This window comes from Garra rufa, chromosome 9 (genome assembly GCF_049309525.1).
Source record: "Garra rufa chromosome 9, GarRuf1.0, whole genome shotgun sequence".
NCBI classification, from domain to species: domain Eukaryota; kingdom Metazoa; phylum Chordata; class Actinopteri; order Cypriniformes; family Cyprinidae; genus Garra; species Garra rufa.
Window position 1 is genome coordinate 37,384,693 of NC_133369.1, and position 21,434 is coordinate 37,406,126.

Here is a 21,434-nt window from a genome sequence, read left to right on the forward strand (position 1 = left end):
TTACTAAATATCTTTATGGAACATGATCTTTACTTAATATCCTAATAATTTTTGGCTGTTGCTAAAAATATACCATGCTACTGTAATTAAGACTGGTTTTGTGATCCAGGGTCACAAATGTGTTGCATTCTGTTACTTTTGTGGTTTGTTTGTGCATCCTGACCAGCCTGACACAGCAACACTTTCTCAATCAATGGAGTGAGTTTGGGGCGGGGCTATTTGTTTAAATGACCAATGACAGATGCATGGAGTCTTAGGAGAAATCTGTTTTAATGTTTAAGTCATTACTTTTGCAGTATTTTTACAATTATTTATTATTAATTAAATTATTTAATAATTATTATTTATTGAAAATTTTTTAACTATTATTATTTGTTTTGTCATTACTGTTCACCTCTTTTCCACTCTCATGTTCTCTCTCTAAATTGCTTTCTCTGCTGTTATTTAACTTTCTTTTTTTATCTATTTTTATTTTTGCTCTCTCTATCTCTCAGGTGTGTTGTTCAGTATTGAGGTCACGTCGACATATTTTGCAGTGAGGAATTACTGGAGAGGATATTTCGCTGCCACATTCAGTGCCTTCATATTCCGAGTACTTTCAGTGTGGAACAAAGATTCTGGTGAGACACACACACACACACACACACACACACACACACACACACACACAAGCAGATATGATAAATTAATAATAAATTAATTTCATGCTATATGTCAAGCTGTCCACTGCTTACTGATCTCTATAAATGAAATACATTATACAACATTTAGTGCCGGTCCTCAGTTTCGACAAAGTCCCTTTCAAGGAAAGTCTGTTCTAGGCGGATATATTTGCAATGCCTCCAGGCAGCTCATACAAGACCAAGTCCTATCTAAATGAATGGGGGAATCCTGAAATCTCAAAAACTGCTTGCTGAACATTCAATCAAATTACATATTTAAAATCAGCAACAAAATCTGAACTGACATGAAGGTTGTTTCATATGCTCAAATAGTCTTTAAAAAGCTTGTTTTTAGGCTAGACTAGCGTGTTATGACTGCGCATGCACTTTGGCTGGTCTCAGGTTTCTATAGCAGTGATGCAATAACTTAACCAATTGGCTCTTTTATTTAGAAGGTGGGACTATTCCGTCATATTGCACGTTTCTCCTATTCATAAGTATAGGGCTGTATCCGAAATTGCCCACTATTTGAGGACACAGCCATTTTTGGTGGTGTCCGAAACCATCGTGGACGTTCTCAAGTGCACTCCACACAGCAAAAACTAGTGTAAAACCAATGTACACTCAACTAGAGATGGTCTTACTATTGGGAGATGAGAGGGTTTGTATTACTTACTATTGGAGAAAGCATTGATAACCAATCATATTACAGCCTTGACGTCATTGAATTTCAGTCAGAGAGTTGTGCTGTACGCTGAATCCAACCTGTTGCAAAAAGTCAGTGATTTCTCTTATAAAACAGCATTTTTTTCTGGTGTAAACTCTAAAAATAGTTTAATCCAAAAGTATTGTTTAGTGTAAAACACATTGATTAGCCGACAGGCTGTCGATTCATTAAATGACACACTGTTTCCTCTAAAAAGCTATTTATTAAGCACAGTAAAGCCTCTCCTCCATTGACATCTATTCAAAGAAAATGGCATCTGGTTTCCTTCTCCAAACCGGAAGCGTTAGCTTTAGCTGTTACAATTTTTGTAGCCAAAGGTTGCAGGCTTGCCTTCAATTGGCTTTGTCTCAATGGCTAGAAAATAGCCATAATGCACTTTGAGAGTCGCACTCCGAATGAATTTCCGTGTCTCGCCAGAAAATGGTGTCCACAGCTGAATCATCCATTCATTTTACAAAGTTCTTGTCCATGGCATACAGCGTAATACAACACAGGTACAAATACGTTGTAAATTGATTAAATTGTATTGTTTAACCAGATTCTATACATAATTTTCATGACAGAGCTTAAGATAAATTCTTTAATCTTACTACCGGAAGTGCCAGTTTCAAATGATTAATAAACAGCAAGCACAGACTATGCTAAGCTGCGGTCCTTGGTGCACTCAGTGTCTGAATTCACCCTGGTGAAAAAAACAGCTAAAACCAGCCTAGGCTGGTTGGCTTGTTTTAGCTGGTCAGCCAGCCTGGTTTTAGCTGGTCATAGCTGGTCAGGCTGGTTTTAGAGGGGTTTTGTCCACTTTTCCAGCCTGCCCAGGCTGGTCAGGCTGGGAAACCACCAGCTAAAATCAGCCTGACTAGCCTGGCCAGGCTGGCAGACCAGCTAAAACCAGCTACTTCCAGCTTAAACCAGCTAAGACCAGCCAACCAGCCTAGGCTGGTTTTAGCTGTTTTTTTAGCAGGGCACTCATTCGTTTTCATTCAATAATGTAGGGAATAGTGAATAAGGCTATAGGGGGCAATTTCGGATACATCCTCAGATTGAACAGCCTTTGTATTTCTATAGTCTTTGGTTTCGACCAGCTGAGCGATGTGCCAAAAGTGCTGACAAGTACGGAGAATTTTCACTCTTTCTGTTTAGTCTGTTTGTGTGTATTTGCACGTTTAAGACAGATTTTAAGTGGTAGGGATTTTTCAGTGATTTATTTTGCAGGTTGCACTGCAATAGTTGAGTGAGTCACTGAATCATTCACTTTACTAGTTCATTCTGTATTATTGTGTTTCTTTCAGTAATGAAACAGCACTATTGGCTTAGAGACACGCAACATTTCCTCCTGCTTTATCTTCATTTGTTTTAATTGGAGAAAAAATGGTGTCTACCATATATCAACACTGTTTATTGAACTGTTGTTTAAAAGCAGTATTACACATACAGTTGTAAATTTCAACACTGAAAATGACAACAACAGTGATTTTGCTGAAATATGACTAAAATGTTTGTTTTTTCCACAGTTACGATTACAGCACTATTTCGTACAAACTTTCGTATGGACTTCCCATTTGACCTGCAGGAACTGCCAGCTTTTGCAATAATCGGGTGTGTGGGTTAGTGTGTGCCTATGTACAATATGTGTTGTTATAAGTTATGCATATGTGCACTTACAGTAAAAGCATTGTTGAATATAATGTTGTATCGTCAAATAGATGTCACAATTTGTATCTCTAGCTGATGTTTCTACATGTCTGTGTGTGTTTGTAGGATCTCATGTGGGTTTCTTGGGGCGTTCTTTGTCTATTTGAACAGACAAGTTGTTCTGATCATGAGGAGACCGACGGCTCTTACACGCTTCCTCACAAAACAGCAAGTCACCATTTACACATTAATAAATTCTTTTCATAAACCAATTTTAGCTTTAAAATTAATTTTTAATTTTATTATTTTACTTGTATTGCATATGAGATTGACAGTGGCATTATTAACATCAAAAGATCATGATAAAACACCATTACAGTGATAATTATGTATTTGTGTGTTTGTTTGTTGTAGCCGGTTGATTTACCCTGGTGCTGTGACACTAATTATAGCCTCCTTCACATTTCCTCCTGGCTTTGGCCAGTTCATGGCTGGAGAGGTGTGTATTTGCTCAGATATATTGCACACATACAGATGAAGTCAAAAGCTTACATACACCTTGCAGAATCTGCAAAATGTTAATTATTTTACATTGAATTTATAAAAATGACCCTGTTCAAGTTTACATATGCTTGATTGTTAATAGTGTTGTTACCTTAATTGATCCACAGCTGTTTTTTTTTTTTTTTTTTAGTGATAGTTGTTCAACCCTTTCTAACAATGACTGTATAATTTTGAGAGACTAATATTAAACTATTACAGAAGGTTCAAATACTCAATGCATTAAGAGCTGAGGCCTGACAATTTTTTGAATTTGAAGATCAGGGTAAATTTAACTTATTTTGTCTTCTGGGAAACGTGTGTCTTCTGTAGTTTCTGAAGGGCAGTGCTAAATGAAAAAAATATTTAGGCAAAAATGTACTCATCTTCATTCTGTTCAAAAGTTTACACCCCTGGCTCTTAATGCATAGATTTTCCTTTTGGAGCATCAATGCGTGTTTGAACCTTCTGTAATAGTTGCATATGAGTCCCTCAGTTGTCCTCAGTGTGAAAAGATGCATCTCAAAATTATACAGTCATTGTTTGAAAGGGTTAAAATACACAAAAATGCTAAAAAAAAAAACTAATAATTAGTTTGACCTGAAGGATGTTTCTGAAGAACAGCAGGCAGTTTAACTGTTAACTGACAAACAAGGCACTCATGAACAACTATAACTAAAAAAACAAAAACATAGCTGTGGATCATTCAGGTAACAACACAGTATTAAGAATCAAGTGTATGTAAACTTCTGAACGGGGCCATTTTTATAAACTCAACTATTATTTTCTCTTGTGGACGAAACATCTGTTTTGTGAAATATCATATTCAGCTAAGTACTAAATAAAAAATAATATGCATTTTGTATGATCCCTCTTATTTTGGTAAAATAATTAACATTTTGCAGATTCTGCAACTTTTGACATCAACTGTACAATTTAAGTTGATAGAGCAGTGTGATTCATATTTAACCAGTTCAGAAGGGTTTTTCATGATTTTGAAAACAAGCTCTGAATTATTTGGTTTCAAACCAATCTTTGTAAGTGCAATCAGGTTTTGCTTTTATATCTTAGCAGTTTGTTTTTATACTGAAACATAGTTTCTTTCCTGAACCTCAAAAAAACATTCTTTGTTCTTTTTCATTGATGTGTTTGCAGTTGCACTTGAAGTTGACTGACTTGTCATTGTGTCTGTATATGTATATACATTGCGCTTGTTATATTGTTTGGTTTGGTTTGTTGGTTCGTTCAGATGTGCTTTTATGTTTATGCTGTGCTAAAAGTGCTTTATAAAGTAAACATTATTATTATTGTGTATTAATATGGGTCCTGCATACGACACGAAGCAGGAAAAATGGATACTGTGGCCATTAATGAAGAATTAATTCCCACATCTTATTAATTTATGGCCACATTTAATTAATTTGTTCTCTTGCTTTAGATAAATGACTGACCATGTTGTACTAATTTGTTCTCCTATTTTAATTTAGTTAAATTGTGCCTATGATATCTTGTGTGGGACTCTGGTCACATCTGGTCATGTGACCTGAACATTGGGGTGACCCACTCCATGTAGAATAAATCAGGGAGGTAATTCACCTCTCATGTGAATATTTATCATAATACTGATATTTCCAGAAATGGCTTTTTATTTTTTGTGTACAAAAATGACTGAGGGCACCTTTAAATTGTGAGTTTACATTCCTACACATCAATTCCCAAACCATTCAATAAGAAAAAGGGTTTTCACTTTCTGAATATGTCTGCTACGTTATAACAAACATTGTAATGTTTAGACTAGATTAGCTAGTTTATTCAACCATAACACTGTCATTAAAAAGCCGCTTGAGACGCGGCAGGCAGCTGCTGTTTTCCTTCACTGCTACATCGTGAATGAATCCTTGGCAAGTCTTTTAAATGTGGAATCTCTGTTTCGTTTTTGTCACACAGCTGATGCCCAGAGAGTGCATTAATTCGCTATTTGATAACTTTACTTGGACAAAGATCTGGGGTTCAGAGGCTCCACCGGGATTGGGTCGCTCTGCTGCCTGGCTCCACCCACAAGTCAGCGTCTTCGTCATCCTTCTCCTATTCTTCGTCATGAAGGTGCTCGTCTGTCGTAGAAAGATTCCATTATGTGTGCTGTGTGAATGCTAATTCACTTTTTGTCTCCCGTTCACACAGTTCTGGATGTCTGCGGTTTCTACTACAATGCCGGTCCCTTCTGGAGCATTCATGCCTGTTTTTATATTAGGTCAGTCATTCGTTTTTATTACCATATAATGTAACTTTCGAAGACATAGCAATTTGTTTTGTCTACTGTATTGGATGTATCAAATATTTAGTAGGTATGACTAGTATAATAATTAATAATCCTATGAAGCTTGACTCGTGAAATAATAATAAAATGCATACACTACCAGTAAAAAGTTTTTGAACAGTAAGATTTTTAATGCTTTTAAAGCAGTCTGTACTGCTCACCAAGCCTGCATTTATTTGATCCAAAGTACAGTAAAAACTGTAACATTTTTACTATTTAAAATAACTGTTTTCTGTTTGAATATATATTTTAAAATTTAATTCATTCCTGTAATCAAAGCTTAATTCTCAGCATCATTACCCCAGTCTTTAGTGTCACACGATCCTTCAGAAATCATTCTAATATGCTGATTTGCTGTTCAAGAAACATCTTTTTATTATTAACATTATCAATATTTAAAACAGTACTTTTTTCAAGATTTTTTGATAATAGAAAGATCCAAAGATCAGCATTTATCTGAAATAAAAAGCTTTTGTAACATTATACACTATACCATTCAAAAGCTTGAAATCAAGAAATGATAGAAATTAATACTTTTATTAAGCAAGGTTAATGCTTTAAATTGATCAGAAGTGATGAACGATAAACGATTTTATATTTCTTCTGAACTTTATATTTATCAAGGAAACCTGAAAATATTCTACTCAGCTGCTTTTCAACATAATAATAAATTCATCATAAATTCAAATAAGGATCACGTGACTGGAGTAATGTTGCTAAAAATCCAGCTTTGAAATCACAGGAATAAATTACATTTTAAAATATATTCAAGTAGAAAACAGCTACTTTCAGTAGTAAAAATATTTTAAAAACTTTACTGTTTTTGCTGTACTTTTGATCAAATAAATGCAGGCTTAGTGAGCAGAAGAGAAAAAAAAAACATTAAAAATCTTACTGTTCAAAAACTTTTGACTGGTAGTGTATTTATTTTTTTTAATAGAAAAATTTGAATATGAATATGAAGCTCATTTTCAAGGAAAAACACCTAAATTTTATTCAGAATACCAAAACTAAGCAAAAATAGCAATTTTGCTGATATTTATGTTGTTACACCTCACAGAATCAGCAAAATATTATTTTACCAAAATAAGAGGGATCATACAAAATGCATGTTGTTTTTTATTTAGTACTGACCTGAATAAGATATTTCACATAAAAGTCGTTTACATATAGCCTACAAGAAAAAATAATAGTTGAATTTATAAAAATGACCCTGCTGAAAAGTTTACATACACTTCTTAATACTGTTTTTATCTGAATGATGCACAGCTGTGTCTTTTTTTGGTGATAGTTGTTCATGATTTCCTTGTTTGTCCTGAACAGTTAAACTGCCCGTTTTTTCGAATTCTTAGTTTTTTCAGCATTTTTGCTCACTGATACTTCAGAAGGAAATGATGCATTAAGAGGGGGTGTACATTTTTGAACATATGTTTTCATTTAGTACTGCCCTTCAGAAGCTATGGAAGATACTTGTTTCCCAGAAGACGAAATAAGTAAAATTTACCCTGATCTTAAAATTCCAAAAGTTTTCACTCCCGACTCTCGAATTGTATTTCCTTCTGAAGCATCAGTGAGCATTTGAACCTTCTGTAATAGTTGCATATGAGTCCCTCACTTGTCCTCAATGTGAAAAGATGGATCTCAAAATCATACAGTCATTGTTGGAAAGGGTTCAAATACAAAAAAAAAAAAAAAAAAAAAAAGGTATTTTTGGGACCTGAAGGACTTTTCTGAAGAACAGCGGACAGTTTAACTGTTCAGGGAGAATAAGGGACTCATGAACAACTATCATTAAAAAAAGTTTTACCTTTCAGGTAACAACACAGTATTAAGAATCAAGTGTAGGTAAAACAATTACATAATGAGCTACATATATTAATTTTAATTGTAATGTGACCAAGATAATATGATAATGTTTCTGAAACAAGCAGGAGCAGCATTCGGCCGTTTGGTGGGTGAGATCATGGCTACACTGTTCCCGAACGGAATTCTGTTTGATGGGATCGTGTACCAAATCCTGCCTGGAGGCTATGCAGTGATAGGTCTGCAAATACTCCCCTTCCAGCCTATCCTTTACATCCCTAAAATCCATTTTTAGTCTTAAAGTAGCAGATTTATACTTCTTGTATGCTTTCCCTTTCACATTTTCTACATCTGACCTCCTGCTTTTTCCTCTGTGTGTATATGTAGGAGCAGCAGCCATGACAGGAGCGGTCACACACACAGTTTCAACAGCAGTCATCTGTTTTGAACTGACAGGTCAAATCTCTCACATCCTGCCCATGATGGTGGCTGTGATTCTCGCCAACATGGTTGCACAGGGTCTACAGCCTTCTCTTTACGACTCCATTATTCAGGTCAAAAAGCTGCCCTATCTTCCTGAGCTCGGCATTGGCCACATAAGGTACCACTACTAGATCTCTAGAGACTGGTGTATTTTTAGACGTGATGTTAGATCTGAATTGATTATAGTATCTTTGACCTCTTTTCCGTTCAAACAATTTAATTTCCTAGACATTAATTTGATCGTTTTGCTCTTCCTGTCCCATAGAAAGACATGAACAAGTTCGCAGAAACTATCTTGGCTCTTGATATAAAATATCTGTCTCTCTCTTTCTCTGCATGGCAGTAAATATAATATCTTTGTGGAGGACATCATGGTGAAGAAAATAAAGTTTCTGTCACCTCAGTCCACTTACAGAGAGCTGAAAGATCTCCTGGAGTCCACGTCTCTCAAAACCATCCCGCTCGTCGACTCCAAAGGTCTGTGTTGGGTGAACAAACCAATTTGTTTTCATTTTGCACATTATACACTACCAGTCAAAAGTTTTTGAACAGTAAGATTTTTAATGTTTTTTTTTTTTTTTAAGAAGTCTCTTATGCTCACCAAGCAGCAGAAGAGACATTTATTTGATCCAAAGTACAGAAATAAAAACAGTAAAATTGTGAAATAATTTTACGGTTAAAAATGCTGTTTTCTATTTGAATATATTTAAAAATGTAATTTATTCCTGTGATCAAACCTAAATTTTAAGCATCATTACTCCAGTCACATGATCCTTCAGAAATCATTCTAATATGTTTTTATTATTATTATTATTATTATTATTATTATTATTATTATTATTATTATCATCAATATTCAAAACAGTTAAGCACATTTTTTCAGGATTCTTTGATAAATAGGAAGATCCAAAGATCAACATTTATCTGAATTAAATGCTTTTGTAACATTATACACTATATATACAGCTGTTTTCAACATAATAACAAGAATAAATGTTTTTTAGCAGCAAATCAGAATATTAAAATGATTTCTTAATGATCATGTGACTTTAGTAATTATGCTAAAAACGTATCTTTGACATCACAGAAATAAATTACATTTTAAAATATAATCAAATAGACAACAGCAATTTTAAATAGTAAAAATATTTCAAAATGTTACTGATTTTGCTGTACTTTGAGAAATAATTGAGAAATAGTCAGAATTACAAGAGTAAAAGTCAATTAAACTCTCAGTTATGCTACAAAGTCACATTGGAAGATATAAAGTTTCAGTCATGACAAATAGTCACAATTGTAAGATATAGAGTTACATTGCAAGATATAAAGTCAAATTGTGAGATATAAAGTCACAACTGAGAGAAATAAAGACACAATTATGGGTAAATGGTCACAGCTATATACAGTCAAGCCCGAAATTTAACTTAAAGTTACTTTTATCCAACCGGCAAGTTGTTTTGACCGGGAATGACACAGGCTTCTCCCAAGAGATAATAAGACGATAATAAGAGAGGCATCATTGTGGAAAAAAATATTTCTCAGCTTTTATTTACATTTGAACAAAAAGTGGCATGTCCAAAATTATTCATACCCTTTGCAAACTGTCACAGTCTATGGGAAAATCCAAAGTTCTATACCATTCCAAATAGTCCAAGCTGTTCTAAAGCATCCTAATTACCCTGATTCATTGGGAACAGCTGTTTTAATCAACTCAACAGGTGAAAAAAAAGGAGCAATACATCAAAATTCTCAACAACAACATCAGGCAGTCTGCAAAGAAACTTGGCCTTGGGCACCAGTGGACATTTCAGCACGACAACGACCCAAAATACACTGCAAAAGTGGTGAAGAAATGGTTAGCAGACAAAAACATTAACGTTTTGCAGTGGCCCAGCCAGAGTCCTGACTTAAATTCAATTGAGAATCTGTGGAGGGAGCTAAAGATCAGGGTGATGGCAAGGAGACCCTCCAACCTGAAAGAGTTGGAGCTCATCACTAAAGATGAATGGGCAAAAATACCAGTGGAGACATGCAAAAAACTGGTCAGCAATTATAGGAAGTGTTTGATTGCTGTAATAGCCAATAAAGGCTTTTCTATTGATTATTGAGAAGTGTATGAATAATTTTGGACATGCCACTTTTTGTTCAAATGTAAATAAAAGATGGGTAATCATTTTTTCCACAATGATGCCTCTTGTACATTGTCTTATTATCTTCTTGGAGACGTCTGTGTAATTTCTAATCAAAAAAAAAAAAAGAAAAAAGAAAAACTTGCTGGTTGAATAAAAGTAACTTTAAGTCAGAATTTGCCAGGGGTATGAATAATTTCAGGCTTGACTGTATATGAAGTCACACTGCAAGAAATACTCTAAATGAAGGTAATTGTGAAGTAAAGTAAAAAAAAAAAAAAAAAAAATATATATATATATATATATATATATATATATATAAAAATAGTCACATTATCATAAATTTGCAATTGCGAGACAAAAATTGCAATTATAATATATAAAGTTGTATTATCAGATTTAAAGTCACAGTTACAAGAAAGTTGCAGTAATGAGTGTCACAATTCTTAGATACAGTATGTGACTCTGGACCACAAAACCAGTCTTAAGTAGCATGAGTATATTTGTAGCAATAACCAAAAATACATTGTATAGGTCAAAATTATCTATTTTTCTTTAATGACAAAAATCATTAGGATATTAAGTAAACACCGTATTCCGTGAAAATATTTTGTAAATTTCCTACCATAAATATATAAAAACTTAATTTTTGATAAGTAATATGCATTGCCAAGAACTTTAATTAGACAACTTTAAAGGCAATTTTTTCAGTATATTTTTTGCACCCTCAGATTCCAGATTTTCAAATAGAGGTATTTCAGCCAAAATATTGTCCTATCCTAACAAACCAGGTATCAATAGAAAGGATTATGGATTATTTATTCAGCTTTCGTGAATTTCAAAAATTGAAAATTGCCCCTTATGAATGGTTTTGTGTTCCAGGGTCACATATGAAGTCACACCGCAGCTTATAGTCACATTATATGCCACACTGTAAGAAATAAAATTGCAATCATAGGAAACAAGCTTAAAGCTAGTCAGATGCTGATATGCTGATGACCAATTTAAGCTGGTCTTTTCAACAGGATTGTCTAAGATGTAGTTCCATTCCTTTTGGCAATAGTTTGAAATTGATTAAAAAATGTTAATAATTTTCCCACGCCCAGAGTCAATGATTCTTTTGGGCTCCATTGAGAGATGTGAACTTCATGCCGCCTTGGATTGGTGGCTCTCAGCCGAGAGACGGGTTTATATCCGAGGTGAGGGCATGTCCAGCCCAGGTTCACAGCTCAACTGGGAGTCCTTTGCTTTTGTGGATGAGGAGGTTGGAGAGGAGAATGGAGACAAGGTGAGAAGAGCTCCAGAAGTATTCTCACACACTGTTCCTAGAGAAACCCCTAGGAGAACATCTTTGTTGTCTTTGTTTTGCTCAGAGGCAGATTTGAAGTTCTCTGATCTGACATCCATAGGCAGAGCTTCATGCCAAATAAATGTTTGTTTTTTTCTGAAATCAAGCAAATTATTTAAGTGTACTAATCTTACACTGTAACCGAAATGATTAATAGGGTAACGCAGTCTCTGAAGAGTGTAACGGCCCACTGGGATCCACCAAAACTACAGACATCTCTACTAATCACACCACATCTGGTGAGTTTATATGTTTTGTTACCTGGGAAGTTCTCAGGTGTTGTAGATGATTGGTATCCAACTCTACACCAATTCAACATACAAATCTTTTTCTTAAAAGCTCATTCATTCCAGCTAAAAGTTTACCAGTAAAAATTTGCTCGACTGATTAGTGAATCTGTGTTCTTTATATTATAACAGGAGCCCTACAGTCCATGAGAAGGACACTTCAACGTCTATTCTCCTCGTCTTCCTCATCAGGGCAGACTGAACCGGAGGTGTGTCTTTTAACATGATTGTCGCTTACCAGGACAATGTCAAGAGTTAACATGACATGAGTTTTAAGGAATCCTCTATAACATGCTGTTAATTATCTTAGACAATAATTTTAAGCATAATTTTGTAAACGAAACATTTACACTTCATTCTTCAAAATATTTAGACTTCATTCTCAAAATATTTAGACTTTATTCTTGTAATTTTGACTTAATTCTCAAAATATTTAAACGTTTTTCTCGTAGATTCTACTTTATTTTTTTTTACAAATATTTTGACTTTATTCTTTAAATATTTTTACTTTATTCTTGTATTGCTATGACTTTATTCGCGTAATTTAGACTTTATTCTCGAAATATTTAGAATTTATTCTCATAATTTTTCTTTATTCTTGAAATATTTAAACTTCTCGTAATTTCTACATAATTCTCAAAATATTTCGACTTTATTCTCAAAATATTTTGACTTTATTCTCATAGTGCTATGACTTTATTCTCGTAATTACTTTGTTCTCAAAATATTTCCACTTTAATCTCGAAATAATGACTTTATTCTTAAAATATTTCCACTTTATTATTGCATTGTTTTGAAAAAAAAAAAAAAAAACTTTATTCTCGTTATTTTGACTTTATTCTCAAAATATTTTGACCTTATTCTCGAAATATTTTAACTTTATTCCTAAAATATTTAGACTTTATTCTCGTAATTATGACTTTGTTTTCAAAATATTTTCAACTTTATTCTCATAATTATATCTTTATTCTCAAAATATTTTTACTTTATTCTTGTATTGATTTGAAAAATAATTTTATAAAAAAACTAACAAAAACTTTATTCTCAAAACATTTAGACTTTATTCTCATAATTTCCACTTTATTCTCAAAATATTTTGACTTCATTCTCGTTATTTTGACTTTATTCTCGTAGTTTCTACTTTATTCATAAAATATTTTCTCAAAGTATTACACCTTGCACCATTCTCATAATCTTTGATTTTTTTCTTGTAATTATGACTTTATTCTCAAAATATTTTGACTACAAATTTATTTTCATAATTTGACTTTTTTTTCTCTCAAAATATTTCGACTTTATTCTCATATTGCTATGACTTTATTCTCGTAATTATTACTTTATTCTCAAAATATTTCGACTTTATTCTTGTATTGTTTTGAAACAAAAAAAACAAAAAAACTTTATTCTTAAAATATTTAGACTTGATTCTCGTTATTTTGACTTTATTCTCGAAATATTTCAACTTTTTTCTCGTAGTTTCTACTTTATTCTTAAAATATTTTCTCAAAGTATTACACCTTTATTCTCATAATCTTTGATTTTTTTCTCGTAATTATGACTTTATTCTTAAAATATTTTGACTACAAATTTATTTTCATAATTTTGACTTTTTTTCTCTCAAAATATTTTTACTTTGTTCTCGTATTGCTATGACTTTATTCTCGTAATTTTGACTTTATTCTCGAAATATTTAGAATATATTCTCATATTGCTATGACTTTATTCTCGTAATTACTTTGTTCTCAAAATATTTCCACTTTATTCTCGAAATTATGACTTTATTCTCAAAATATTTCCACTTTATTATTGCATTGTTTTGAAAAAAAAAAAAACTTTATTCTCGTTATTTTGACTTTATTCTCAAAATATTTTGACCTTATTCTCGAAATATTTTAACTTTATTCCTAAAATATTTAGACTTTATTCTCGTAATTATGACTTTGTTTTCAAAATATTTTCAACTTTATTCTCATAATTATATCTTTATTCTCAAAATATTTTTACTTTATTCTTGTATTGATTTGAAAAATAATTTTATAAAAAAACTAACAAAAACTTTATTCTCAAAACATTTAGACTTTATTCTCATAATTTCCACTTTATTCTCAAAATATTTTGACTTCATTCTCGTTATTTTGACTTTATTCTCGTAGTTTCTACTTTATTCATAAAATATTTTCTCAAAGTATTACACCTTGCACCATTCTCATAATCTTTGATTTTTTCTTGTAATTATGACTTTATTCTCAAAATATTTTGACTACAAATTTATTTTCATAATTTGACTTTTTTTTCTCTCAAAATATTTCCACTTTATTCTCATATTGCTATGACTTTATTCTCGTAATTATTACTTTATTCTCAAAATATTTCGACTTTATTCTTGTATTGTTTTGAAACAAAAAAAACAAAAAAACTTTATTCTTAAAATATTTAGACTTGATTCTCGTTATTTTGACTTTATTCTCGAAATATTTCAACTTTTTTCTCGTAGTTTCTACTTTATTCTTAAAATATTTTCTCAAAGTATTACACCTTTATTCTCATAATCTTTGATTTTTTTCTCGTAATTATGACTTTATTCTTAAAATATTTTGACTACAAATTTATTTTCATAATTTTGACTTTTTTTCTCTCAAAATATTTTTACTTTGTTCTCGTATTGCTATGACTTTATTCTCGTAATTTTGACTTTATTCTCGAAATATTTAGAATATATTCTCATATTGCTATGACTTTATTCTCGTAATTACTTTGTTCTCAAAATATTTCCACTTTATTCTCGAAATTATGACTTTATTCTCAAAATATTTCCACTTTATTATTGCATTGTTTTGAAAAAAAAAAAAACGTTATTCTCGTTATTTTGACTTTATTCTCAAAATATTTTGACCTTATTCTCGAAATATTTTAACTTTATTCCTAAAATATTTAGACTTTATTCTCGTAATTATTACTTTGTTTTCAAAATATTTCGACTTTATTCTCATAATTATGACTTTATTCTCAAAATATTTTTACTTTATTCTTGTATTGCTTTGAAAAATAATTTTGTAAAAAAACTAACAAAAACTTTATTCTCAAAACATTTAGACTTTATTCTCATAATTTCCACTTTATTCTCAAAATATTTTGACTTCATTCTCGTTATTTTGACTTTATTCTAGTAGTTTCTACTTTATTCATAAAATATTTTCTCAAAGTATTACACCTTTCACCATTCTCATAATCTTAGATTTTTTCTTGTAATTATGACTTTATTCTCAAAATATTTTGACTACAAATTTATTTTCATAATTTGACTTTTTTTTCTCTCAAAATATTTCGACTTTATTCTCATATTGCTATGACTTTATTCTCGTAATTATTACATTGTTCTCAAAATATATCTACTTTATTCTCGGAATTATGTCTTTATTCTCAAAATATTTCGACTTTATTCTTGTATTGTTTTGAAACAAAAAAAACAAAAAAAAAACTTTATTCTTAAAATATTTAGACTTTATTCTCACTATTTTGACTTTATTCTCAAAATATTTTGACTGCAATTTTATTTTCATAATTTTGACTTTTTTTCTCTCAAAATATTTTTACTCTGTTCTCGTATTGCTATGACTTTATTTTTGTAATTTTGACTTTATTCTCAAAATATTTAAACTTCTCGTAATTTCAGGTTTATTCAAGAATAAAGTCAAAATTATTTAGAATTTAATGTCGTAACTTTGACTCTAAATATTTCAACTTCATTCTTGAAATATTTTGACCTTATTCTCGTAATTTCGACTTTATTCTCCAATTTTTTTTTTTACATTTATTTTCATAATTTCGATTTTTTTTTTCTCAAAATATTTTGACTTTATTCTCTTAATTTCAACTTTATTCTCAAAATAATTCCACTTTATTCTCAAAATATTTTGACTTTATTCTCATATTGCTATGACTTTATTTTCGTAATTATTACTTTATTCTCATAATTGTTACTTTATTCTCAAAATATTTAGACTTTATTCTTGTAATTTTGACTTTATTCTCGGAATATTAAACTTTCACATAATTTTGACTTTATTCTAGAAATAAATGTTTTTCCAAAATAAATGTTTTTATTTTATTTTATTTATTTTTGTTCTGTCCTACTCCAGACTTCCATTGTAAATAGTTTGTAAATAATTCTAATATAATAAGAAGTAAGTCTATGATATGTGGATCTTAACTTGTTCTGAACCCTGACACACAAAATTCAGTTTTTAATTTTAATTGGTAATATTTAATAGGTGTCATAAGCATCATTTCACACAATAACGATCTCTCCTAGTAAATCAAATTAATTGTTTTTAACTTTTAGTTACGTTTTTTCACATAAAACAATATTATTGTTGTAGCTGGCATATTTAAACTGTGAATAAATGTTTACATTTTTGCATTTCAAAAACTGGTTATGACACATTTAGTCCTTTCACTTTCCAAAATAATAAGCTGGCACCAGCAGGTGGCGTCAAACATGCTGTGTAGGACATTTGGAGTCGCAAAACAAGATGAAAAATTTACAGGGTTATTTTTAGTGAATTATGATGTTATCCTCCAAACATTCATGTACTACTTCTGACCCTCTTATTCCTCTCTCTGTAGAGCCCTGCAGCTCCTCCTGTAGTCGATAACATGACTCCTGAAGAGGTAGGCTGATGAATTGATTTATTTTACTGCAGTTCAGACAGACGGCCACAATTAGCACATCAGATCCAAAGCCGTCTGTGAGCTGTCAGTCACTCGCAGTGATATCATGACCCTGATTCAGTTGTATTGGGGTGTTCAGATCAAAGCCTGGGAAGAGGAAGAGCTGGATAATCCGATTGACATTGATCAGATCCGTGTTGACCCCTCACCTTTTCAGCTGGTGGAGAGAACATCTTTGCATAAGGTAATCCACAATCCGATTGAGATCATATATGAAATACTGTGTATTATAATAAGGATTTATGTCTTTCCAAGTGAATCATGGTTTAGTCTTTTATCTGCATGTGAATGTCAGTCCAAAGCTCTCATTATTTCATCCCCTCAGGGAAATGTGTTTTTCGATAAATACAACATCATTATACCCTGCATTCAGGAGTTTATATGTATGGGCCCCAAAACACAAAACAACATCTAAAAAGTTTTAATATATATTTTAAAATACAAAAAATATGATATATTATATTATACATTGATACAATTATAATAAAGCAATTCTGTATGTATAAAACTTTTTTTATATATTTTAGAAAACATTTGATGTGGTGATTAATTCATCTAATTAATTGTAAATCAATCACAAATTAAATCTGGCTGAGAAATTGCCCTGAAAAATAAAGCCATTATTCTGTTAAATCTGAAAAACATCACATAGACAAAAAGTAGCTTTAGAAATGAAATATTTTATTTGATTCAGCATAGAATTTATAACAGATAACGTTTGCATTGTGTCTACACTGGACACGACAAAGTAAAAATAAATAATATGTTTGACTTTTGACTCATGCCACTATATAAATGTGACCCTAGACCACAAAAGGGTCATAAGACCCAGCCATAAGGGTCTTTCCATTGATGTATGTTTTGTTAGGATAGGACAATATTTGGCTGAGATACAACTATTTGAAAATCTGAAGGTGCAAGAAAATCTAAATATTGAGAAAATCTCCTTTAAAGTTGTTCACATGACGTTCTTAGCAATGCATATTACTATCAAAAATTAAGGTTTGATATACTTATGGTAGAAAATCTACGAAATATCTTCATGAAACATGATCTTTACTTAATATCCTAATGATTTTTGGCATTTTAAGGCAGTTTAAGAAAAAGTGATTATTTTGACCCATACTATATACTTCTGGCTATTGCTACAAATACACCAGTGCTAGTTATGACTGGTTTTGTGGTATATATATATATATGGGCCATTTTACAGAATTGGCTCAAAATGTTGTCCCACAACCAAAAAACACATTTAAAAAGCATTTGAGTATTCAAATTTTAGATGTTTACTAAGATGAAGAACAACAACATTAATTTGAGGCATTTATATTTTTTATGTAGTATAAAAAAAACTAACACTTAGGTCCATAATGGACAAAAAAGGCCATGTCATAGAAATGTTATATATTAATATTTTTTTCCACTTTTACCAACTGTTGTTTTTTTATCAGCATCTCTTCTGTTCATAATTACCAAACATTCATTAATTTTCAGAATTGTAATGCTTTAAAGGCCGGTTTCTTTTCATAATGCTTACTGTCAGTGGGCAACACTAGCTCCAGAGCTTCCCCTGCTGAGTAACGTCTCTTCATCTTGCAAGCAATGAAATAACCAAGCCCTCAAGCACCAAATATGTATAGGTTTTGCTTTGCGAACACCTGTTTGGCTGTGCGACACTCAAACTTTGTATAAAATCTACCAGACTACACAATCGGCATTTTCTTGTGGTGAAAACAAAAACAATGTGTTTATGGGCTTCTGAACTTCTACATCAAATTCAAGATCACCTTTTATCTCTGTACAAAAACAATAACAATTGAAAAAGTGCAATCAAGGATTAAGATGTGTGTTTGGGTCAAAAAGAAAAATCCTCAAAGCTCATTAACCTTCTTTGACCTTATTCATAGTTTTCACATGGCCCTATGACCCTGCCAAGGGTGTGACTCAAATACATGGAGTGGGATTTTTGATAGCCAGTACAATATAATTTTTTTCAAACATATTACACCCATAAAATTTAGTAAACACATGCAAACCACACTCTGACATCCTTACCAACATACCCACACATTTTTAGCTGCATTATTTTTCCAATTGACTCTATAGTAGACTATAATATGTGCATAAGTAGAAAACACAAAAAAGCAAGTATTTCTTTTATATGCCAAATATTAAAAAATGGCACAATCTAGTAAAAAATGGTAAAAATTTAAAATTTGGAGCCTTGCCGATAGAATGAATACCTATTAGCAAATATTGCATCATTTTATATTCAAATGGCCCTGGGTTAAAAAATTGCGGTTTTAATGGGTTTCAATGTGGACATTTTTGTCCTTAAGGTCCTGAGTGTGAGTATTTTTTGTACGGAGGGTAAAATAGATTTTGGTGAAATATTAAAATTTCAATAAAAATACACACCTGAGCCAAGATTTATGCAGTTGGCATTAACACAGGCACACTTATAACAAAAAAAAAAAAAAAAAAAAAAAACTGAAATGGACAAAAATGTCCATAAGGTCACACAAGGGTTAAGGTCTGCACTTTGACTCAGCCATTTCAAAACATTAACTTTGTTCTTCTTTAAACATTCTTTGGTAAAATGACTTGTGTGCTTGGGGTTGTTGTCTTGCTGCATGAGCCATGTTCTCTTGAGACTCGGTTCTCAGACAGATGTCTGGACATTTTCCTTTAGAATTTGCTGGTATAATTTAGAATTTGTTGTTCCATCAGCAGCAAAACTGGTCCAAACCTTGATACTACCACCACCATGTTTCACAGATGGGATAAGATTCTTATGCTGGAGTGCAGTGTGTACTTTTCTCCAAACATAACGCTTCTCATTTACAGTGTTGGGCAAGCTACTTGGAAAATGTTCTGAGCTACTCTCCATGAGCTACTCAATCAATGAAGCTTTGCTACACTGAAGCTACCCCCTTAGCAAGCTAAGCTACGGCAAACATGGCAAAAGTAGCTTACTTCATTTAAAGGATTAGTTCACTTCCAAAACAAAAAATTACAGATAATGTACTCACCTCCTTGTCATCCAAGATGTTCATGTCTTTTTTCCTTAGTCGTAAAGAAATTGTTTTTGGAGGGAAATTTTTCTCCATATAGTGGACTTCTATGAGTTTGAACTTCTAAAATGTAGTTTAAATGCGGCTTTAAACTATCCCAAAATGCTGTTGTAAATGATCCCAGCCAAGGAAGAAGAGTCTTATCTTGTATCTAACGCTTGTCTTGTCTTGCTCTGCCTGAACTGTTTTCTTCTCTCCCTCAACTTCAAACAAAATTTCAAAATCATCCTACATTGCTGCAGAAGTGTTTGCAAAGTGAACATGGAAAGATCAAACACCCTTAACAAAAAAGGTAAAACAGCGATGTAGGGCGATTTTGAAGTTGAGGAAGAAAATGAGATGGTAGTTTTTTGACATACACTAACTGTCTTGAACCAGAAAAAACAGAGTTTAGACAGAGCAAGCCAAAATGAGCATGTGACTTCAAAAAGTAAATAACCGACCGTTTCTTCCTCAGCTGGGATAGTGCATTTGGGATCATTTGAAGCCGCATTTAAACTGCGTTTTGGAAGTTCAAACTTGGGGCACCATAGAAGTCCACTTTATGAAGAAAAATCCTAAAATATTTCACTCAAAAAACACAGTTTCTTTACAACTGAAGAAAAAAAGACATTAACATCTTGGATGACAAGGGGTGAGTACATAATCTGTAAAGGTTTGTTCTTGAAGTGAACCTGTCCTTTAAACTATTTTTTAAATTTAATTTTTATACTGAACCAGCTTTATTCCAAGTCAATGCTATCTCAGTGAAAACCAATCTAGTCAGTCAAACCAATTTAGCAAGAAGATCTCTGACCTCCGCCTGTATAAAAGAAACTGTTGGTGACCACTGATTTGACCAACTGCCGTAAAACACGAAGTAGAAGAAAACCTTTAAGATCAGTGTAAATGTAACTTATTTGTCTTCTGGGAAACATGTAAGTGTCTTCTGTAGCTTCTGAAGGGCAGTACTAAATGAAAAAAAAAATATTGAGGCAAAATAAGAAAAATGTACACATCTTCATTATGTTCAAAAGTTTTCACACACCCCCCCCCCCCCAGCTCTTAATGCATTACTTTTCCTTCTGAAGCATCAGTGAGCGTTTGAACCTTCTGTAATAGTTGCGTACGAGTCCCTCAGTCGTCCTCAGTGTGATAAGATGGATCACAAAATCAGTCATTGTTGGAGAGGATACACAAAAATGCTGAAAATCCAAAGAATTTGTGGGATCTGAAGGACTTTTCTGAAGAACAGCAGGCAGTTAAACTGTTCAGGACAAACTCATGAACAACTATCACTAAACAAAAAACACAGCTGTGGATCATTCAGATAACAACACAGTGTTAAGAATCAAGTGTGTGTAAACTTTTGAACGGGGTCATTTTTATAAACTCAACTATGCATTTTCTCTTATGACTATATGCAAACATCTTTTATGTGAAATATCTTATTCAGGTCAGTACTACATTAAAAAATCCCTCTTATTTTGATAAAATAATTAACAATTAGCAGATTCTGTAAGGTGTGTGTAAACATTTGACCTCAATTCTACATACTTACATACATACATAAATATACGTTTGCTTGTTTGTTTCAGACCCACACTCTGTTTTCTCTACTGGGTCTCAGTCATGCGTATGTAACCAGTATTGGTAAACTGGTTGGGGTGGTCGCACTAAAAGAGGTAAAGATGATTCATCATCTGTGTCTACATGTATTTT

General features: G+C 32.1%; 1 protein-coding gene across 1 annotated transcript in view; it reads left to right on the forward strand.

The window, feature by feature from the left end:
- Positions 1-21,434, forward strand: part of clcn1b (chloride channel, voltage-sensitive 1b) — a 48,577-nt gene that overhangs the window by 17,517 nt on the left and 9,626 nt on the right. The window contains exons 6-20 of the mRNA XM_073847848.1: positions 495-620; positions 2,901-2,985; positions 3,148-3,249; positions 3,436-3,520; positions 5,509-5,664; positions 5,743-5,812; positions 7,810-7,920; positions 8,069-8,282; positions 8,508-8,641; positions 11,400-11,581; positions 11,799-11,880; positions 12,061-12,137; positions 16,555-16,599; positions 16,739-16,843; positions 21,311-21,397. Coding sequence (XP_073703949.1) covers positions 495-620; positions 2,901-2,985; positions 3,148-3,249; positions 3,436-3,520; positions 5,509-5,664; positions 5,743-5,812; positions 7,810-7,920; positions 8,069-8,282; positions 8,508-8,641; positions 11,400-11,581; positions 11,799-11,880; positions 12,061-12,137; positions 16,555-16,599; positions 16,739-16,843; positions 21,311-21,397 — 1,661 coding nt within the window. The remainder of the gene's footprint in view (positions 1-494; positions 621-2,900; positions 2,986-3,147; positions 3,250-3,435; positions 3,521-5,508; positions 5,665-5,742; positions 5,813-7,809; positions 7,921-8,068; positions 8,283-8,507; positions 8,642-11,399; positions 11,582-11,798; positions 11,881-12,060; positions 12,138-16,554; positions 16,600-16,738; positions 16,844-21,310; positions 21,398-21,434) is intronic.